Source organism: Aotus nancymaae, unplaced genomic scaffold (assembly GCF_030222135.1).
Source record: "Aotus nancymaae isolate 86718 unplaced genomic scaffold, 86718_ANA_hifiasm-v0.15.2.pri h1tg000016l, whole genome shotgun sequence".
Lineage (NCBI taxonomy): Eukaryota > Metazoa > Chordata > Mammalia > Primates > Aotidae > Aotus > Aotus nancymaae.
In genome coordinates, this window is record NW_026988428.1 from 9,509,262 (window position 1) to 9,528,993 (window position 19,732).

The 19,732-nt window shown below is 34.2% G+C and overlaps 1 protein-coding gene across 2 annotated transcripts in view; it reads left to right on the forward strand.

The window, feature by feature from the left end:
• The first annotated feature begins 227 nt into the window (after positions 1 to 227).
• The window catches only part of DCN (decorin), a 35,674-nt gene continuing 16,169 nt past the window's right edge, over positions 228 to 19,732 (forward strand). The window contains exons 1-3 of one of the 2 annotated variants that reach the window (XM_012469352.2): positions 228 to 575; positions 4,503 to 4,746; positions 17,006 to 17,118. In XM_012469352.2, coding sequence (XP_012324775.1) covers positions 4,536 to 4,746; positions 17,006 to 17,118 — 324 coding nt within the window. In that variant the 5' untranslated portion in view covers positions 228 to 575; positions 4,503 to 4,535. Of the gene's footprint in view, positions 576 to 3,522; positions 3,718 to 4,502; positions 4,747 to 17,005; positions 17,119 to 19,732 lie in introns of those variants that run through there. The other variant, XM_012469351.2, reaches the window with a different exon arrangement.

Below are 19,732 nucleotides of genomic sequence, written 5' to 3' on the forward strand. Positions count from 1 at the left end.
GCAGTCCACATTTAAAACAACTACAAGATTAATTTCATTTCATTTTCTGGACTTACACATCCTGAAAGCAAGAAAAAAATTCCATTTTGGAAGTATAATAAATGTTACTTGTAAACAAGCTAGAAAGGGTGGAGAGTGGAATGGGATGGGGGTGGGGAAACACACCCTTTAGTTACAATGTCTTAGGGAAATGAATCTACAATAAGACAAATTTCAAATCAAGTTGCTCCACTATACTACATAAGCAGCTTAGAATCTTAAGCAGATGCAAAAAGAATATAGCAAATGGGAGGGAAAAAAAAAGGCCGATAAAGTTTCTGGCTACAATACAAGAGACATATCATTACCATATGATCTAATGTGGGTGTCAGCCGGATTGTGTTCATTGAGGGAAACCTTATTTTTTAACTGTGCTATGGAGTAGAAGCAGGAGGTTTTCAACTTAGTGACAGTCACAGAGCAGCACCTATCCCCTCCTCCTTTCCACACCTGCAAACTCTTTTACTTGGGCTGAATATTTAGTGTAATTACATCTCAGCTTTGAGGGCTCCCGTGGCAAATTCCTGGATTAAAAGGTATGGTTTTCAATAATTGTCCTGAACTCTGCTACAGACTAATAAAACTTCAGTCAAACTGAGAGCAAAAGGGATTATTTGGTGAGAAAAAGAAACGTAAAAAAAAAATTGTTAAACTTTTATAGTCTTTATGCAACATTTTAAACAAGTATTGTTTGAAAACAGACGTTAGTTGGTAAAATGATTGAATGCATTGTTTTACTTTTCTTTCTTTTCTGTTTTTGCAAAGATGCTTTTAAAAAACTGTAACCTAACACCAGGACTCTCTATCTTGATGTTTTTGTGTTTGTATTAATGAATGTTTAGCTCTTTAGGAGGTGGTAAAAGTATTCTAAAGTAGCATAACAGTTTGTAATTGAGCTATATATTTAAAAATGTATTTTTCTCCTGAATTTTTGTCTGCTTTAAGAACTTTTAAAACCCCCAAACAAGTTAACTCTGGTGATTAGCTGAAGATATCTAATGTGCATTTCTTCAACCCCAGAAATGAATAGAAATTATCACCAGAGAAGTGAAAACAAACATTGAAAATATTTGTTATTAAATGCCTAAGATATTCACAATGCTGTATAATTTCTTAAGTCCTAGTCAGTGTTTTCACTGCAGGTGAAATTTTAAGACACATTCACTATAAAATGAGGATGTGGGTTAATTTTCTAATTTTAAAGCAGGGTAACACAGTGACCACTGGGTAAGTGGGCTCCCAGTGATGTAAATACCTGTGGCTTTTTTTTTTTCCTGTTGCTCTTTCTAACCAGAAAAAGAGCCAAATGCCTCCTATAGTAACCCTTGTTTGCTGATAAATGCTGTTTTATCCTTTATTTTTAAATTATATCTATTATTATTGAAGTTTTTAATCATCTAGTGCTGTAGGATTTAATGTTGCTTTGCATTTATAGCTTCACTTATCTCTTGAGGGTTAAATTTTGACTTTGAAAGTGACACCAAAGCCATAGATGACATAATGCAAATGTTGATCTGAATGATACAGTTCATTTAATGGGCTTAAGTAGTTTTAGGAACCAGAAATTATTATTTTTGGTAAAACGTTTGTAAACTATGGCAACTAGCTTTAGTGGAGCAATGATATTACAATAGTACTTATCATCTTGGAAAGTGGAAAGTGTCATGCATTTTGAGACTACTTAAAACAGTTTCAATAAAATTTAAACAGCATATCATCTCAATAACAGTCTCCTTGGTTTCTACCTGGACAGCTGCTCTTAGCTCTTTATATGTCGAATTAGTTGAGGAAATAAGGAAATGACTAAAGGAATTATCAGCATCGACAGCTCACATGAAATGTTTTAAGATAATGGGTCTTCAAGTACCATGACACTAATTTAAAAGAGATGATTTATGGAAGAATTTGCACAAAGTTTCTGCATATGCTATTTTTTTTCCCCCACAGGAAAGTCAGGGTTAAATGCACACATACACACATTCTCTCTCTTTCTCTCTTTCACACACACACACACACACACACACACACACAAGCAAATGAAAGTGAAATAAAAATCAGTGATTGAAGTCGTAAGATGCCTGTCTATATTCAGCTTCAATCTAAAAGAATATTGTTAGGAGAATTTGCACTATTTTAACAGGAATAAACAAACATAAATTGTAATACTGTTCCTCTCAGTTAATGCTCAACATTTTCTTTTTTTGGGTTGTTAGTGAAACAACCAGGCATTTTCTGCTCTGGAGAAAAGATTTCAAAGCGACATCTGCATTAACTGTGGTTGCTATTTATTAAATCTGCAATTACTTTGCTTCATTTTTCTTTTAAACTTGTAAGACATTAAATATGCAAGGCTAGCAAGCTTGTGGTAAACCATAAACATTGCATTTTTAATGGGAAACAGATACAAAACCACTCCCTCAGCTACAATCCAAGGGAACAGGCTGCCAACACAAGTCTTCTCTTAAAGGGAAACTCAGTAACTGAGTGGGCTCCTAGACAAAGCTTAATGTTGAACTTAAAGTGGCAGCGCGAATAATAATCTTTATGATGTTTTTTTTAAATGAAAAGCCACAAGCCCGTATTTGACATATGCTGCTTTAGACATATATCAGTAGTAAATATAAACTAAGGAAAAATGTAAGAAACTAAAAAACATTTGTTTCTTCTTTAGCGAATCCAGGCGAAAATTTCCAGAAGACACATAAAAGATCTTTGTTTTCCCTTTTTCCTTTTCTTTTCTTTTCTTCTTTCCTTTCTTCTTTTTTTTTTAAACATACACTACAACTGGATAATGACTCAAAATAACTCTAAAATTCTACTCACAAACATACAACTTTAATGTGGACTCTTCTAAGTGTACAATTCAAGGTGGAGATGATGAGGCTAACTATCTACAATGTTTTGGAGCTATCAGAATAGTTTCAGTGAGATTTGAAAATATTTAATCCCCAAAATGACTTTGTTTCTATATAATCAAGTACCTTTTATTATTCAGATTAATTACGATTTTGTCACAGATTTATTTAGTGCACTTCAATTGATTTGACAACATAGATTCATGCTTGTGGAATGAATGAAATAAATATGCAATACATTTATTGAAACAATACTTTGTTTTTTACAAAATGCCCTGTTGGCAAAACAAGATCATATATACATCATATGAAAATCAGTTAGGATTGCCCATATGTGTTTATTAGCTTATTAAAAATAGTGTTTAAGAAACTAGGGAATTGATTTATTTTTAAAAGTCGATCTTGCTTATACCAAGTTGAAGTTTTCAATCTGCTAACTGTTTTATATCAGAAATTTGATATTGAAAAAAAGCTAATTTTTTGTTTTAAAAAATCAAACCGATTACTTGGAACAAATGGAATAAATCATATTATGAATAAAGTGATGGCCATTTGAGTCATTTGTGTGCAAAATATTGTGCAAGGCGCGGGTACAGAACAAGGAATAATAAGACACGCCCTGAAGCAGTACATCGTCTAGTGGGGGGACAGACCAAGCACGCAAAGCAAATTGCAATATAATGTGATAAGTTATTTAAAAGAGGTAAGAGCAACGTGCTTTGGGAGCAGAGAAGAGGGAGAAAGCAGCATCCTGCCTGGATGAGCCAGGGAACACAGAAGAGAAGACCACTATCTCATTTAATCTTTACAACACTCCTGCAAGGTCGGTATTCTACATGGCAAGTAGCTTTGATTGTCATGGTTCAGGTGAGGATGAGGATGGGGAATGTAGTGACAATGAAAAGGAATGTGGCTAGAGCTATTAATTCGTATCAAATTATGAGTGGTCTGAAAACAGCACAGGAACTGTGGACAGTATTGATAAACCATGGGAAGTTAATAAATGATTTGTAGTAGAAATTAATAAATGACATTGAATTTTTAGAAGATGATTCAGGCAGCAAAGTGGAAGATGGCCTGAAATAGAGGAAATATGCAAGGCAGAAATGAATTGGAAGCTCTTGTAGTGGTTTAGGGAGAGATGAGAAGGGCCTAGACCAAAATAAATGTGGTGGGATGGAGAGATGTGACTGGCTTCCAGAAATATTTCTGAAGCAGAAATTGGAGATCTCCTATGTGTATAGAGAGAATTTTATTTGACCATGGCAAGGCTTGAGTTAAGTAAGGATTGAAAAGTCCAACATGACTGACTATCATGACAATTTTGCAAATGATTTGGATATATATCATCATAGTTCAGACCCAAGATTCAAACAAGCAGATTTAAATAATATTCAGATTTCTCATCCTAAGTAAATAGCTGTGCAAAAGATGTTAAAATGTACCTGATCACCTTTCAATACATTTTTAATGCTCTGTTTCCTGATAATAAATGAAAGATTATTTTTCACCTTTTCTCTGTGCTCACTCTATTGTGGCATATTATATGAAAAACCACATACAATATAGGCAGTGCTATTTTTCTTAAATCTCTCACTTGTTTCCTAGGTTCCCTGGTTGTGAAAATACATGAGATAAAACATGAAGGCCACTATCATCCTCCTTCTGCTTGCACAAGTTTCCTGGGCCGGACCATTTCAACAGAGAGGCTTATTTGACTTTATGCTAGAAGATGAGGCTTCTGGGATAGGCCCAGAAGACCCTTATGACCCCGGTTTAGAGCCACCCCTAGGTCCAGTGTGCCCCTTCCGCTGTCAATGCCATCTTCGAGTGGTCCAGTGTTCTGATTTGGGTGAGTGGGATGCAGGTTCTCTTTACCTACCTTATTTGTTTTGTTCTTGAGAATGGAAACTCTGAGAGTTTAGCGTTTTCAGTTTTAGTATCTCCAAATGTGAGAGAGTGCCACCTAATGAGGAGTAAAGGAAGCAGAACAGGATAGAAAGAAAAGCAGCTTTGTGATTCTCTCTCTCCTCTGTCCCTTTCTCTTTCTTCCTTCTTTCCTCCATTACTTTGCATTCTTGGGCGAATCACTTTTAAAAATATTTCTGAGCTTTACATCCCTTCTTCTACAAAATAAAATTTTGAGCTGAACAATGTCTTATGTTCTAAAATTTCAGAGTGATGGTTTAATCTTAATTTTGTAATGTGCTTTTATGATATATTAGATATTAAGAAAACCAGGTCAGTCTCTGTACTATTCACTTAGCCCAGATAACAGAGTTTCAACATTACTAAAGTGTAAAACATGCAGTCATCAAAAGCAAAATACGTAAATTTTTATGACAAACTCTTATCCTTCAAGTACCAAAATACTCCCTTAATCTCTGAGTCTTCGTTTTTGTCTTTACTTTTGACATGTTGTAATCTAGCTGCTTATATTCTTTAGAAAGTTTCAAAGGAAATATTTATCACTAAGGTATGCTAAATATTCAGTATAATTGTGTTACATATATCTTTAGCCTAACACCCTAAAGACCATTTGATTTATCGTCGTTAAAGAAAAATTTGGTCTGGAAATTCCAAGAGCAATACATTTAGAAGATGAGTCTCCAGAAACATTGAAGCTCAGTATATGGACCTAAGGGGAATGAACTCAGTTTACATGGCAGCTGATTCACATTCCTCTTTCTGAGGGGGTGTATTTTCTTATTGTAGATTTAAAGGGAAAAAAATCTTTATATCATGATTCTGCCATGTGTACTTCCTTCTGGAAGAAATCCCATACCACGATCAGGCACTTCTTTCGGTCCTAGAAAATGCTTTCTAGCAGTAGTTTGCAGGAAAAAAAAAGCCATTAACTTCTACAATTGGAATAAACTACCTATAGGAACCCAGAAAAACATAAAATATATTCAGTAGTAACAACTGAAAAGTAAACGCTTGAAATAGCTTCTTCAATGCATATATTGTATAGCCATTTAAAACCCAAATAAAAACTTTATAGAAAGGCTTTCAAAAGGCCACAGGATAATTCCAGTGGATTGATTTGTTCACTCATTCAGTGACTAAGATCAGCTCTGCTCTAGGCATGGGGAGGAAAGAATGAGGAAGACAAATATGGCCCTAGTTATTGTGGATCTTATATTCTAGTAGTTGTAACTACTACTTTTTGAATTGTGTATTTGCCACAGAGGAGATTGAATTACTCTTCAGAAACTTTATAAGAATCTAGAGATGACCTGCATTATTATCTTGGGCAGGAAAATAACAGGGTTCAAAAAATCTGAACAAAGAAGTCACCATTTGAAGGATATGCACGGGATAATCTTTTGTGAAGTTACTAAAATGGCAAAGTTCCCAAAGAATGTGATGCGGGTTAAATTTTTCTTAGCCTCTGAGAACAAGTTAAAATAATTTATTATTATTCCCATTTTGTTATCAAAAATGAAGGGTTGATGTTTTTAAGGAAAGAAGAGTTGGCCAGTCACTTTGCTGAAGTTTTATTTTTTCATAAGTATAGTTTGCCTTTGCTTTCGTGAAAAATAGTTCATAATGCTTGACCCTGATGAAAGCATTGGGCTAGTTTTCCAATTCTCTGTTATGTAAAAAGGCATAAGTCTATTGTTCAAAGCGAAACAACAACAAATTGTAGTCTTAGGAAACAGTAAGTTCACTGACTTGGGAGCTTTATGATAATTTTGTTGTTTGCGTTGATATTGTTTTGTTTATTTTGTTTTGTTTTTAGACAAGAAAGTTTGCTACACGTTATCTTTTTTCTAGGAGCTCAAAGTATACATCATTCCTTTCTGACAGCTAGGTTTACTGACCCATATACTAAGGAAATAGCTAAAATTATTTTTAAAAAATTGATTTTAAGACCATATTTAACTAAGAGAACTAAAGTTCCAATGAGCAGTGCTCTCATGCAAGGTATTTTCAATATTTTAAAATTTACAGGTGAATACTTAAATATATTATAACATTTTTAATCAGATATTTCCAAGAAAATACATTTCTTAAAGGGAATTGAAATTCACTTGACTTTAAAAATATGAGCTCGTGGGAGGCCGAGGCGGGTGGATCACGAGGTCAAGAGATCGAGACCATCCTGATCAACATGGTGAAACCCCGTCTCTACTAAAAATACAAAAAATTAGCCGGGCATGGTGTCGCGTGCCTGTCATCCCAGCTACTCAGGAGGCTGAGGCAGGAGAATTGCCTGAACCCAGGAGGCGGAGGTTGCGGTGAGCCGAGATCGCGCCATTGCACTCCAGCCTGGGTAACAAGAGCGAAACTCCGTCTCAAAAGAAAAAAAAAAAAAAAAGAACTCATTTCATATTTTGTCTATTATCTAACTCTTTCTTACTTTATGATGATGGCAAGCTGTTGAGAGCCTTGACACCTTCATTTGCAGAAAAATCACAGTCTTAGAAATTCTGTTAAATGTGTGAGGTACCTGGGTCATAGTAGCAGCTTAATGCATTTTTAAAATTATATGATGATTATATGTAATAACAGATGAAGAAAAAAAGAAAGAAAGGAAGGAGAAATGGACCACCTCATTCATTATAAATGCAATACAGTTGATTTTTTCTTTGTTTATGTCCTCTAGTAATCTGAGCATGAAGCTTGAATTGTTGTTATAAAGAAAATAAATGCAATGCAGTTGGGGACGGCAAATGTTAATGCTTATCTGTATCAAAAACCAACGTTGTGTTCAGGATTATCCTTGGTAGATTATCCTTGGCAGACATTTAATGAGCAGAGAGGAGCTACAGTGTTAAAGGATAATAGTCCTTTGTCATCTTATTATCTAAACAATGTTTAATATAAACTTTTAAAATTAAAATGTTTGACTACTTTTTCCCAGTAAGAAATATTCTTGGCAAAGTTAAGTTACATCAAATTTTTAAACAATTCTTTCAAACCTAAGAAGTAACAAGCTGTGAAGTTAAAATTATGTAATTACTCTGCAGGGTAATTTGAGGCCTTTGGAAGATGCATGGACTGTTTTAGTCCCTAATTCTAATTTATCACAGTAGTATTAAAATGTGCTTCTTTTTTTCTTTAGAGGATGAGGGATTGAGACAGTAAACATGAATTCTTCATAGATATTGGCCAAGTTGTTTTGTTGAACTTGTTGCAACTTACCTTGTAATTGGAACCACAATTTTATGAGACTCATATCTTGTCTCCTTTTATCTATCATGTTAAGACATAAACCAGTTCTCTCTTAATTATAGCATTTATTTCAAAAAAGCAGAATTAAAAATAAATATAGAGTTAGCAAATTCAGTCTTTCAGTTACTTTATAATAATAAATCCACAATGTAACTCATTCTTTTAAAAATCAAATGTTTTTAAAATGTCCTGATTTTGATTGGATTCTCTATTTTATATGTTTGACATCCTGAAGGAAGACAGTTCTCCTTACTTAGGTACTCTTTGACCCAACTATCATCTTTGGATCAAGTGTCACCAGGTAGTATAATTTGGTATGGACTTACACCTCATTACTGAAATGCAAATTAACCCTGACAAGTCAAATAAGGACAAGTATTGTCTTTTGACTAGGCTCCAAAATTAAAATAATAATTCTGGATATATTTCTTATAAACAAATTTCAAAAGAGTTGAAATACCTCTTAATACTGTTTAATAGTGGAAAACACTTGGGCTGTGCAGTTAAACACCTCTGATCTCAAATTCTGCTTTGCTGTTCACTACCTGTAACCTTGAAACTTCATAAGATGTTTTCTCATTTGATAAATGGAAATATATCTTATTTCACTGGATAAGAATAGAAAATATATGTAAAAATGCTTATTATAGTAACTGTTACATTTCACTTACCATTTCAGACAAAGCTAAGAACATGATGCTGTTTCTGATATTTTCTTTTCTTTTTATTATTGAGAATAATAAGTATAAGCCATATACTTAGAGACTCTCAATGGTTTGTATTTATTATTCTCAATTCAAATGATATCATCTTTTCCTTATTGAAAATAAGACTCCTAATAATTCACTAATAAGTATATGGCTTGTCAAGCTAGAGACAAAATAGTACCATCTCTCTCCACCTCTCTAAAAAGGACCACATCATCTCCAAATGTAAATAGACAAGAATTTTTTAAAAATTGTACATTTAGCAAGCAATTGAATGTTCTCCAAACCAATATTCCTTTGACCAAAATGAGTTTGTTTGATTTAAGAACAATGAAGCATTTGGCTTTTTTATAATCATTAATGATTCATACCCCACACAGCCCTCTAGAAATGGTGCCAGAAGATGAAACACATTTGAATTTGCCATATAAAAGCATTACAAATAACTACTGGTTTCTAATAATGTAGCTTATAATGCAAATAATGTTGTAATTTTAAAAAATCTCAGAAAAAGTACAACCTTTTAAATTATATAGTTGCTTCCTCTTCATAATCATTTTTCTTGAACTGGTGAAAAATTTTGTCAGTGGTTACCACTTGGGACATATTGTACCACAGCTTCTCGCTTTGCTGGGAAAACTGCTTTCCCAGAAGCAGACCTTATACATGAGGTAAATGAACCATTAGACTTCTCTCATGAAACCAACCCAGAAAAATAAATTGTACTATTTTGCAGAGAAACAGACAGAATGCCAGAGGCTTAGTTGCCTTCTTATTTTATGTCTGGCTCTGCAGCAGCAGGGGTATGAGGGGTTCCTCATTCAGAGTTTTGCATGCACCAAAAGGGTGTTTCTAAAACATGATATGGGAAGGAGGCTGTGCACAGAGCATGCCACTGGGTTGCCTAAGGTGACATTGAGTAGGAGTGGAGTACGGGTGATCTTCAGATGAAGCAAGAGTGATGCTCAATGCAACCCAGTTAAACAAGTCTCCTGACTCAAGGGGTTAAAGATGGAGAGGGGGAAGAGAGGGAGTCAAGAAGGCCAAAGGAAGCGTCTGTCTCCTTGACCTGACTGAGAACTAACATAGCCCCGGTTTCCTTCTCGGCCCCAGGAGGGAGAGAGAGGCAGCTGTGTGGGATCAAGGCATTTTGTTAGACTGCAGCTGGGATTCATTCTCCTTTGGAAGAACATCCCTAGCTCCAGGGGATATGGTGGGAATTGGTTAGCTAAACTATCCATTCCCTGGGTAAGAGAGGAAAACCATGAGACCCTGTAACCTTAACTTTTCTCCCTCAAAAGAGTGGAAAAAGATTAGATAGTTCCTAAAAAATAGGAAAAAAGAAACAAATGAGTTTACAATTCAGTCTTAATAAAAAGAGAAAGCCCTTAGCAATTGTACTGTAACACTCAAGACTCAGTTACTTTTGACTTAGTCTGCAGACTGCTTTAACTTCTGTAGCTTGCCTGCTTCTGCCTTTTCACCGTAATCTACATTTGCTTTGATTTTCTATATTAACTAATTATATATACATATCTATGATTATATAATATCTTTAACTATATTTATATATCTATTTTATTTTTTCTTCACTGTAAGTATTGCAATAATTTATCTTCGTACAACCACTACACAACAAACTGCCTTATACTTTGTAGACTCTTCAAACATCAGTCAATGACTGATGAATGAATAAACAAACACATGCATGGTTCGGTGCTTGAGTGAATGCTTGGATGAATAGTCTACAATATTCTAGACTCTACCAAGCTGCAAAGAGGAGGGAACATGTCTGACTGAGAAACAGAAGTCATTTCTCAGTACATCCTAGCTCCTTCCCTTTACGGACGACTGTAAAGCCAAGAAGCTTAGAAATTCCTTGAGTTTGACTGGAAAGGGAATAGAATTAGAGAAGAATCTTCTATGTCTGAAGCCTGGTCTAACTGATAACGCAGTTAGACTGCCATTTTTAAGATGAAAAGAGGAAAACATGCCTGCCTTGAGCGGATAAGTTTTTTGGTGGGGCTGGAGCTCCGAAATATTATTTTGGTCATTTGCCCAAAAACTGAAGTACATCACCACTGTCCCAATTACGAAGTTGAGTACAGAATTATAAAAAAAAATTGTTGAAAGTCAGTAAGAATAAATCTTAAGAGTTTGGACTCCAGCCACACGGCAGAAAAAAAACCATGATGTTTTAAGATGACCTGGCCTTTGTCCAACATCATGTTTACCAGATTGCTGACATTTGCTAGAGAACAATACTATTTATCACTGGGACAACCAAAAGAAGGGAAGAAAAAAAGAAGCATATTTCTTACTAGTCTCTATTCAGAAATGATGTTTTGGTAATGTCTTCAATAGTGTCTTATTTACTTTAATAAATAACTAGATTTTAAAAAAGATAAAGTTCCTTACAAAACCTAGGAGAGCAAACATCTCATCCAGGCTACCTTGAAAACAGTGTGTTTTAGTGGAAAATTCAGAATTATGTTAAATAAAGGATGCTTAATGAAAAATAAATTTAGGAAACTACTGTGCTCCTATTACTACAGCTGAATGAATTTTACTCCAAGACATGGTGGCTTAAAAAATAATTTAATTTGCTCATGGTTTGAGGTATAGAAAATTTGGGAAGGACTCTGAAGGGCTGTTCTCACTTGGGGTCACTCTTGCATTTGTAGTCAAATGTTAGCTGGGAATATAGTCATAGGAAGGCTAGCCTGGGCTGGACACCTTAGACAGTTCACTCTCATGACTAACAGTTGCTGCTGCTATTGCCCACAAGCTTGGCTGTTCTATCCTCTGGAGTGCCTCAGGTGGCCTCTCTTTTTTTCTATGTCCCCTGACTATCCCGGAGCAAGCATCCCAGAAGACGGGGGTAGCAGCTGTACAGTCTTTTCTGAACTAGTCTCAAATGTCATGGTGTTTCAGTCTATTGATTCCTAGAGGCATCACAAGACCATCCTAAATTCAAAGGGAAGAGAGAGCAATTAGATACTACCTCCTGATGGCATTGGGACAAATGTCTATTGTAGAAGAGTAATGTAGGATAGAAAATTTAATTTATGCCATCTTTGGAAAATATAATCATCTGAATATTTACTTAGATTTATATACATTTCTAATGAGAAGTTGGAGCATAATTATGTATTATGTAGAGAAGGCCCATAGATATTACATGTCCCCCATGAAGGTCATTATTTAATGATTACAAACTATATTATGATATTAATAATCATAATTAAATTAATTTACAAATTAACTTAATAGTTTCTTAATTCTTCTACTCAGGATTGTAATAAAAGTATTAAGTCCTATCTTGATTACTTTGTTTTCATTCTGGAACATTTTTTTGATGTAAATTTAACCTGGGTAATTCAAATATCATTTAAAATGTTTAACATTTTACTTTCTATATCATTTTATGAATAACCATAAAATTTATCTGTTTATTTTATAGTTTATTTATATGAATCAGGATCCAGATGAAGTACATAGTAGATACATTGCATTTTTTAAAATAGCTTTTTTCTTTTTTCTTTTTCTTTTTTTTTTTTCTGAGACAGGATCTCACTCTGTTGCCCAGGCTGTAGTGCAGTGGCATGATCACAGCTCACTGTAGCCTCGTCCTCTCCGGGCTCAGGGGATCCCCCCTCCTGAGTAGCTGGGACTACAGGCTTGTGGCACAATGCCCAGTTAATATTTTGTAAAGACCGGGCCTTGCCATGTTGCCCAGACTGGTCTTGAACTCTGGGGCTCAAGCAATCCATTTTTCTGAGTTTCCCAAAGTGCTGGAATTTGAGGCCTGAGCCACAGCACCCAGCTAAAATAGCTTATAACTCTTCTTTAAATTACAGATTCACAATTTCTTCATTTTCTCTTGGAATTTAGAGGCTTAATCAGATTCAAGATTGTTTGTTTTTGACAATACAAATCTATGAATGAATATTTGTTTCTTCATTTAGAAGCTTCTAATTGATCCTTTCCCAGGAGAAATATATGCCATGCAGAGAAACTCTTACTGCTGGATTAGTCACCCTGTAAGACAGAAAAGTCAGTCTTCTTGAGATACGTATGTGACAAAAGGTGCTTCACAAATATGGCAAAGACACTGAAGAAAGTGAGAGCAATTTTCAGGTGCACGTAATGGGAATGACATATTTGGTAGTAGGTAGCATTCATTTATAAAATGTTCCTGGCCAACGGAGAATCAGGAAGAAAATTACAATCATTATAACGAGTTGTATCCTAATACTTCTGAGGAAAAATAAGTTCTGCTATGATAGCAGGTTAGAGGGAGATGGTTATGACAGAATATGGCAGAAATGATCTCAAATCCATGCTCATGAACTTTTTATCATGGGACAGCAAGGCAGATAGACTTTAAAATTAATTAATCAGAAAGGCACTTCCTGTTTTCAAAGCAACCAGAGCAAAGTGCTGATGTGAAACAGTAATTAGTCCTCCTTACTCAGGAAAAACAAAACTGAAAACAAAAAATAACAAAGCAAACACAGACCCTGAAATACAGGACAGTATAGTGTAAACTTATAAATCTATAGCCTATAAGAACTTTGGAGGTGCAAGATTACTGTTATACAGGGTGGTCAGGATGAATATTCCAGAGGAGCTGGGATAATGGATATGCTTCAAGGGATTGTTAAAATGGAAATATAAATAAATGAATAAGTGGAATTCTACATAAAATATGCTTTGCATGAACAAAAATGAGTAGCTGGGAATGACATAATATGCTCAAGGAGTAGCTGTAGATCAGCATTTTAAAATATGCATAATGATCACCTGCATAAATGGCACACCGCAGCCAGGTGCAGTGGCTGACATCTGTAATCCCAGCACTTTGGGAGTTTGAAGTGGGCAGATCATGAGGTCGGGAGATCAAGACCATCCTGGCTAATACAGTGAAATTCCATCTCTACTAAAAATACAAAAATTAACTAGATGTGGTGGCTGGTGCCTGTAGTCCCAGCTACTTGGGAGGCTGAGATAGGAGGATCGCTTGAACCTGGGAGATGGAGGATGCAGTGAGCAGCCAAGATCGCACCATTGTACTCCAGCCTGGGTGACAGAGCGAGACTCTGTCTGAAAACAAAACAAAACAAAACAAAATAAAATAAAAGAAAGAAAAGAAAAAAGAGACACACCATATAGTTCTGGAGTGAGGACACAAACTATCCTGACTCTTGGTCTACTTTAGCCATGAGTCACCTTAGATAAGCTATTTAATGTCTTTGGGTTTCTGTTTCTTTACTTATGAAATGAGATTAGACTGGCTTAAAATTCTCTGATTTCTGGGATAAGTAAACTTTTTGAATGATGAACAAGTTAATTTCTAATTAAGGTCAATACCAAATCTAACAAAATAACAGCCTGCCATCTGCTATCATAATCATTTTTTAAAGAAGGTATATTTAAAAGTAGAAATGGAAGTGAAGGCAGGAACTGGTCTCAGGTGTGTGTGTGTGTGTGTGTGTCTGTGTGTGAGTGAGATAATTTACATTAAAACTAACCACATTGCTCTTGTTTTTTATTTTGATACAGATTGTTAAAAACCTCATCATAGAGTCTACCTAATCAGCATTTGGGAATCATAGACTAGCTGATATTTAAGGGCCCTTCCCTTTGTGACATTCAGGGAACTCATAACTAGGGTAAATTCTCCATTATACTCTGCCTGTTGTCTTTGAGGAAGTTAGTAAACACTGCAGTGCCTTATCTAGCCCTTACAGGTACAGCATATTACTGGGTCTGTCAGAACAGTTCTTTTGGGGGATGCAGATAGGTATGCCAGAAAAAAAAAAGTCATGCTGGAATCCAGGACAGTTGTCTTCTAATCCATATTTTGTCATTCCTAGCTACATAAGCTTGTTCATATTATGAAAATATTATCCGAAAGTATGAGATTACCATACTGCCTTACCTATTTCATTGGGTTGTTGTAAGGTAAATGAGAACATATTTTCATTTTTAAAAATAAACTCTAAAACTACATAAATTATTAATAAAAATACTAATATGTGAAATCCCCCAAATAAACACAAATTTTCTAATTCAGAGCAGGTTGTAGATTTAAGATTTTAATCATTGAAATGGCTCTCCAAAAACTAAACTACAAAATTTAGAATCCTGTAGATGGTATTCCTTTTTTCTAAATCTCTAGAAATAAGATGTATATAAATTACCTATTCAATAGTTCCTTTTGTTATAAAATTTTAGAATGACAACATAATCAAAAGTGTCAGCCATCCAGTCACATCATTTTTTTCCCTACACATTTGAAATTTTATCTGCAGTTTGGCATTGACCAAATGCTGAGAGTCACTAGAACTTAAGTTCACCATGAATAAAAGTAAGCATAAGTGGAAATTAGGACTTTGACGAAGGTGCCCAAGAAAAAATGATAAAATCGAGTAACTATGTTCTAAATGAAAAGAAGCTTGTCTTTTCTGGGTTGGAGAACACTAATTATAAAAGATTTGGAAGAAGTGTACTATACCTAATTGCATGAAATTAGCAAATTGACATTTCTGAAAATGGCAGTAAGGACAACTGTACAGTGTCATTAAACAACCCCCTACAAGATAGCTGTTCTGGTATTTTACTGTTTATCACTGAAAGCACTTAACTCTTGTCATTTCTATGGGAACTGTGTCTATAAGAGTTATATATTTATGTAACATATTTATGTAAGTTTAGAATTAACCTTTTTTTTTGATATTTAAATTTATGAAGATAGGTGGTCACTGAATTAAGAACAAGATTTCACCCCCAACCCCAACTATCAATGGAGCAGTGATATTGTGGCTAAAAAATTATTTGGGAAAGACTCAGAAATAGATGGCTTCAGATATGTTTTTTTGTAATTTTCATGGAAGAAATGAAGATAGTCAAAATAGGGCTACCTATTTTGTTTACAAGTATATTTACATAAAACTCAAAATTGAAATGTTATTTTCTCAACATTATACCGTGTTGTAATTTTATTTTAATTGAAAATGGTAAACTGAATTTTATTTTTTATGGAGTCATGGACAATATCTGCCTTGGTCCTGATATATTCCCAGGATCTAATAAATTTATGGTACCCAGGAGGTATTCAATAAAGGCTTGTGGAATTTATGAAAAAATAATCTTCAGCACTTCAAGTTTCAGATATAATGGAGAGATTGCTTCTACCAAAGGCTGAAAAATATTTCTGATTTATGTTATGGAATCTTAAAATATGGAAATGATCACATTGATTTGAGTTAATAGAATATCAAATTTTTACTTAATGTCCTACTTCAGTATGAAACAATGGAAAAAAAGAAAGGCAAAAGGCCTTATTTAATATTTTACTCCATTATGATTCAAAATGATTTATTCAAAATAACTACCTTTTTTATAATTCTTATTTATCCTTATTTGACTAGCCAAATGGCTCTTAAAATATTTTTTAATACCATGCCATTTGGTTATTCAATGAGTTTACATTTACAAACTAAAAACAATAATTCAGTCAGTTAGACCAAAATCTAAGTCTAAAAATAATACTTCATAAAATTAATTTTAGATAAGTCATACTACCAAATTTATTTCATTCTAACTAGCCCTATATCTATTGGTCATAAAATATCAACTGAAATTGATATTGTTTTGGCATTCCAATGAAAACTAAAAGAACTTTTATCCCAAAACATTAGACAAATTTTCAAGATCCTGCCACAACGTGATTATATGTTCTTATAATTTTAACTGTAGATCTGTGACAGGGTTACGTTTATCAAAAAGATCTTTATTACTGATGATTTGGCTAGAGTCATTACTGACATGGTATTTATGTAAAAATGTATGGATTTACAAATCACTCATGCTGACTACTTATCAGAATAACTACTTTTCAATACAAGAACCAAGAGGTAAAACAGATTTGAGTCACACCCTAACGCAACACAAATGTTCCTTTTATGCAGAGGAGTAATTCCATGAGGAAAATATCACATTGAGTTTATTATTAAATGCAAAAAATTATTTGACTTCGTTGCAAAAGACAAAGCAAAAGTTTTACCCTACAATGAATGTAATTCTTAGAAGAAGAAAAGTAAGTTGTTACGTTGAAATGCTCATCACAACATTAATTTCTTGGTAAATATATACTGTATGATTCTGTAGCCATGTGTCCTTTCTACTCACTGCACATTCCTGTTACTCTTATGCTAGGTCTGGAGAAAGTGCCAAAGGATCTTCCCCCTGACACAACTCTGCTGGACCTGCAAAACAACAAAATAACTGAAATCAAAGATGGAGACTTTAAGAACCTGAAGAACCTTCATGTAAGAACTATTTTTTCAATCATAATAAGACTCAAAGTATTTTTCAAAACACAACCTAGATAAGACCAAGACTACTATGTATCAACAAAGAAGCACATTAGTGTTTATTAACATCACTTTTTAGCAGTGGTAGAGAAGCAAAGCATCATATTCATTAACCACTAAAATTTCACCCAGTTTTATTTTACATATACTCCATGTATCTTAGGTTTTTTTTTTTTTTTTTTCCATAAAAATACTTCAGATCTTAATTTTCTCTGACAGTTTTGGGAATAAAAATGGTCTTCCAAATTAAATTGTATTTTTATAGTGGAACAAAACGCAAAATGGACTGATCCTAGTATTGTTTTATTTCTTTGTTTATTTTGTTTGTTTCCATGCATTTGCTGAGAAAAGTGTGAATGATGTTCTAAAGTCTCAAAGATTGGCATCAAGCAAAGAAAAGATAATTATTCATATTTTACTTAGTAAAATATAATTCTATCTTTATATATATATATGTTTCTTGCTTTATATTTAGGATTATGTATGCTGTGATATTATCTGTATGCTTATTTTGATTTCACTTACTTCTCTACCCTCTAATAATGTTCAGTCTGTCAGTCAGGTTTTCATTAGAAAGGAGATGCCACTCACAAAGGGATTTCATGGAGGAGAAGTTATTGAAACCTCTATTTGCAAAGGGGCATGTGACCCCAACAAGGCATGGTGAGGCACCCAGTCCCACAAAGGTCTAGAAAAATTCGGGGGTCTCAAGAGTCATGGGAGATCTAGGGGACTGTAGTTCCACTTCCTAATTTCCTGCTTGTGTCTCCTATGGTTGCATCTACTTGAGACCAAAAGACGAGGCCATTTGATTGATGCATTCCCCAGAGGTCAGCTTCCTGGGACATGAAGAAGGGCCCCAGAAAAGGGCAAAGAATGAATATAGTGGCAGTAGGGAGAGAATATGCTGTACAAGAAGAATGACCAACCTAATGAAATAGAGGCAACCCTTCCTAAGGCAACCCATAAGAGTAAATGCACTGTTTGTTCACATGTAATACCAGAATCACTATAAAATGTATTTTCTTGCCCAGCTGTCTATCCCTGGGATGAGTGTGATGTGGTCTTCCCTCAAAACAAGAGTGCACATTAAATAAAAATAAGCCAGACTTCAATGTCCAAAATATATACTCTGGAAATCTCACTGTATCTGCTTCCATTCTGGTAGATCACTCTGAAGTATTGAGTCTGGTTCTTGGCATTTTAAGAAAGGCATTAAAGAACATTGAGAGATGATGACCATGGAGGAAAAGAATCTGGAAATTAGGTCTCATAGGCACAGTGGATGGAGAGGTGGATGTCTAAACTGAGTGATGAGGGTCACTAGTGGCATATTTGAAGGGCCATGTTGAACGAAAAGAATTGTATTTACTTGCTTCAACTACAAGATGACAGAATCATCCTAGTGAGTAGATTTTAGGGAAGCAGATTTTTATTCAACATTGAAAATGAAAGTTAATATATTAGAATTTTCAGAAAATAAAGACTTACCTCATGATTAGTTACCTGCCTGTGTAAATTAGAGTTCACAACTTTGCATAATGAATGTCATAGGAATACATTCTTAATGTTGGGAGCATAAACATACCAAACTCTAATTTCATATCTACTTATTTATTCTAGTCATTATAGAAAATAATTGAGGAGATATATCATGAAAATAGGCAATACTTACTACAAGATAAATATAAAAGAAATCAGCTGATATACCTTAGAATAAAAAATATAGACTCAGGGGAAATAATGTAATATAAAATAGGACTGGTCATAATTATTACAGAGTTACTATAATCAATATACAATTTAGTTACAAACTTTCCAACAGCCAAGATGGGAAAAGCAGTAAACATGTATCCATTAGAAGAAAATATACTATATTTTTTAAGGGAAGAAATAATTTTTTTTCTAAAATTTTGAGATTCTACATGGAATCATTTAAAAATGTCAGATAAAACAGTGCCATGATCAACTTATCGACATGTCCAACAATATAACAACAATATAAATAGTGACATAGTAAACAAAAAAATTAGGCATCATTATTTTTCCAATTACCAGATACAATTTTGAGAGAATATGTGAGGAAGGAGTTTTAGATGATCAGCAGAAGTTTGAAAGGCAGAGAGAAAAGGGCTCTCTGAATAAGAAGAAAGCAAAGGCAGAAGAAAAGAAGAAGCGGATAAATACAAATACAAATTGGCTAGAATGAAAGAAACAGCTGAAACAATGAAGGGTAAGAACAAGCTGGAGGTTCCAACCTTTGGGTCTCTTTCCACTGATTAGAACCTTATTCATCAACTCCCTGCCTTCACCTTAAGGTTTCACTGGGAGTGAGTTGATGCTGAAACCAGCAAGGTTTATCAATGATTATTTAAGCTACCATTGGCATAAGTTTAAAAAGGAGACCATAAAAAATGAATATTATTACATTTAGATTACTAAAATATTTTAAAAACTTTTATTTGCACAAGTTTGCCTTATAGCTACTTTTTTAAAGGATGAAACATTCTCATCTCAATGAAACATAACTCTCACCTCAACTTCCTGTACATTTAAGTATAATCTGAGT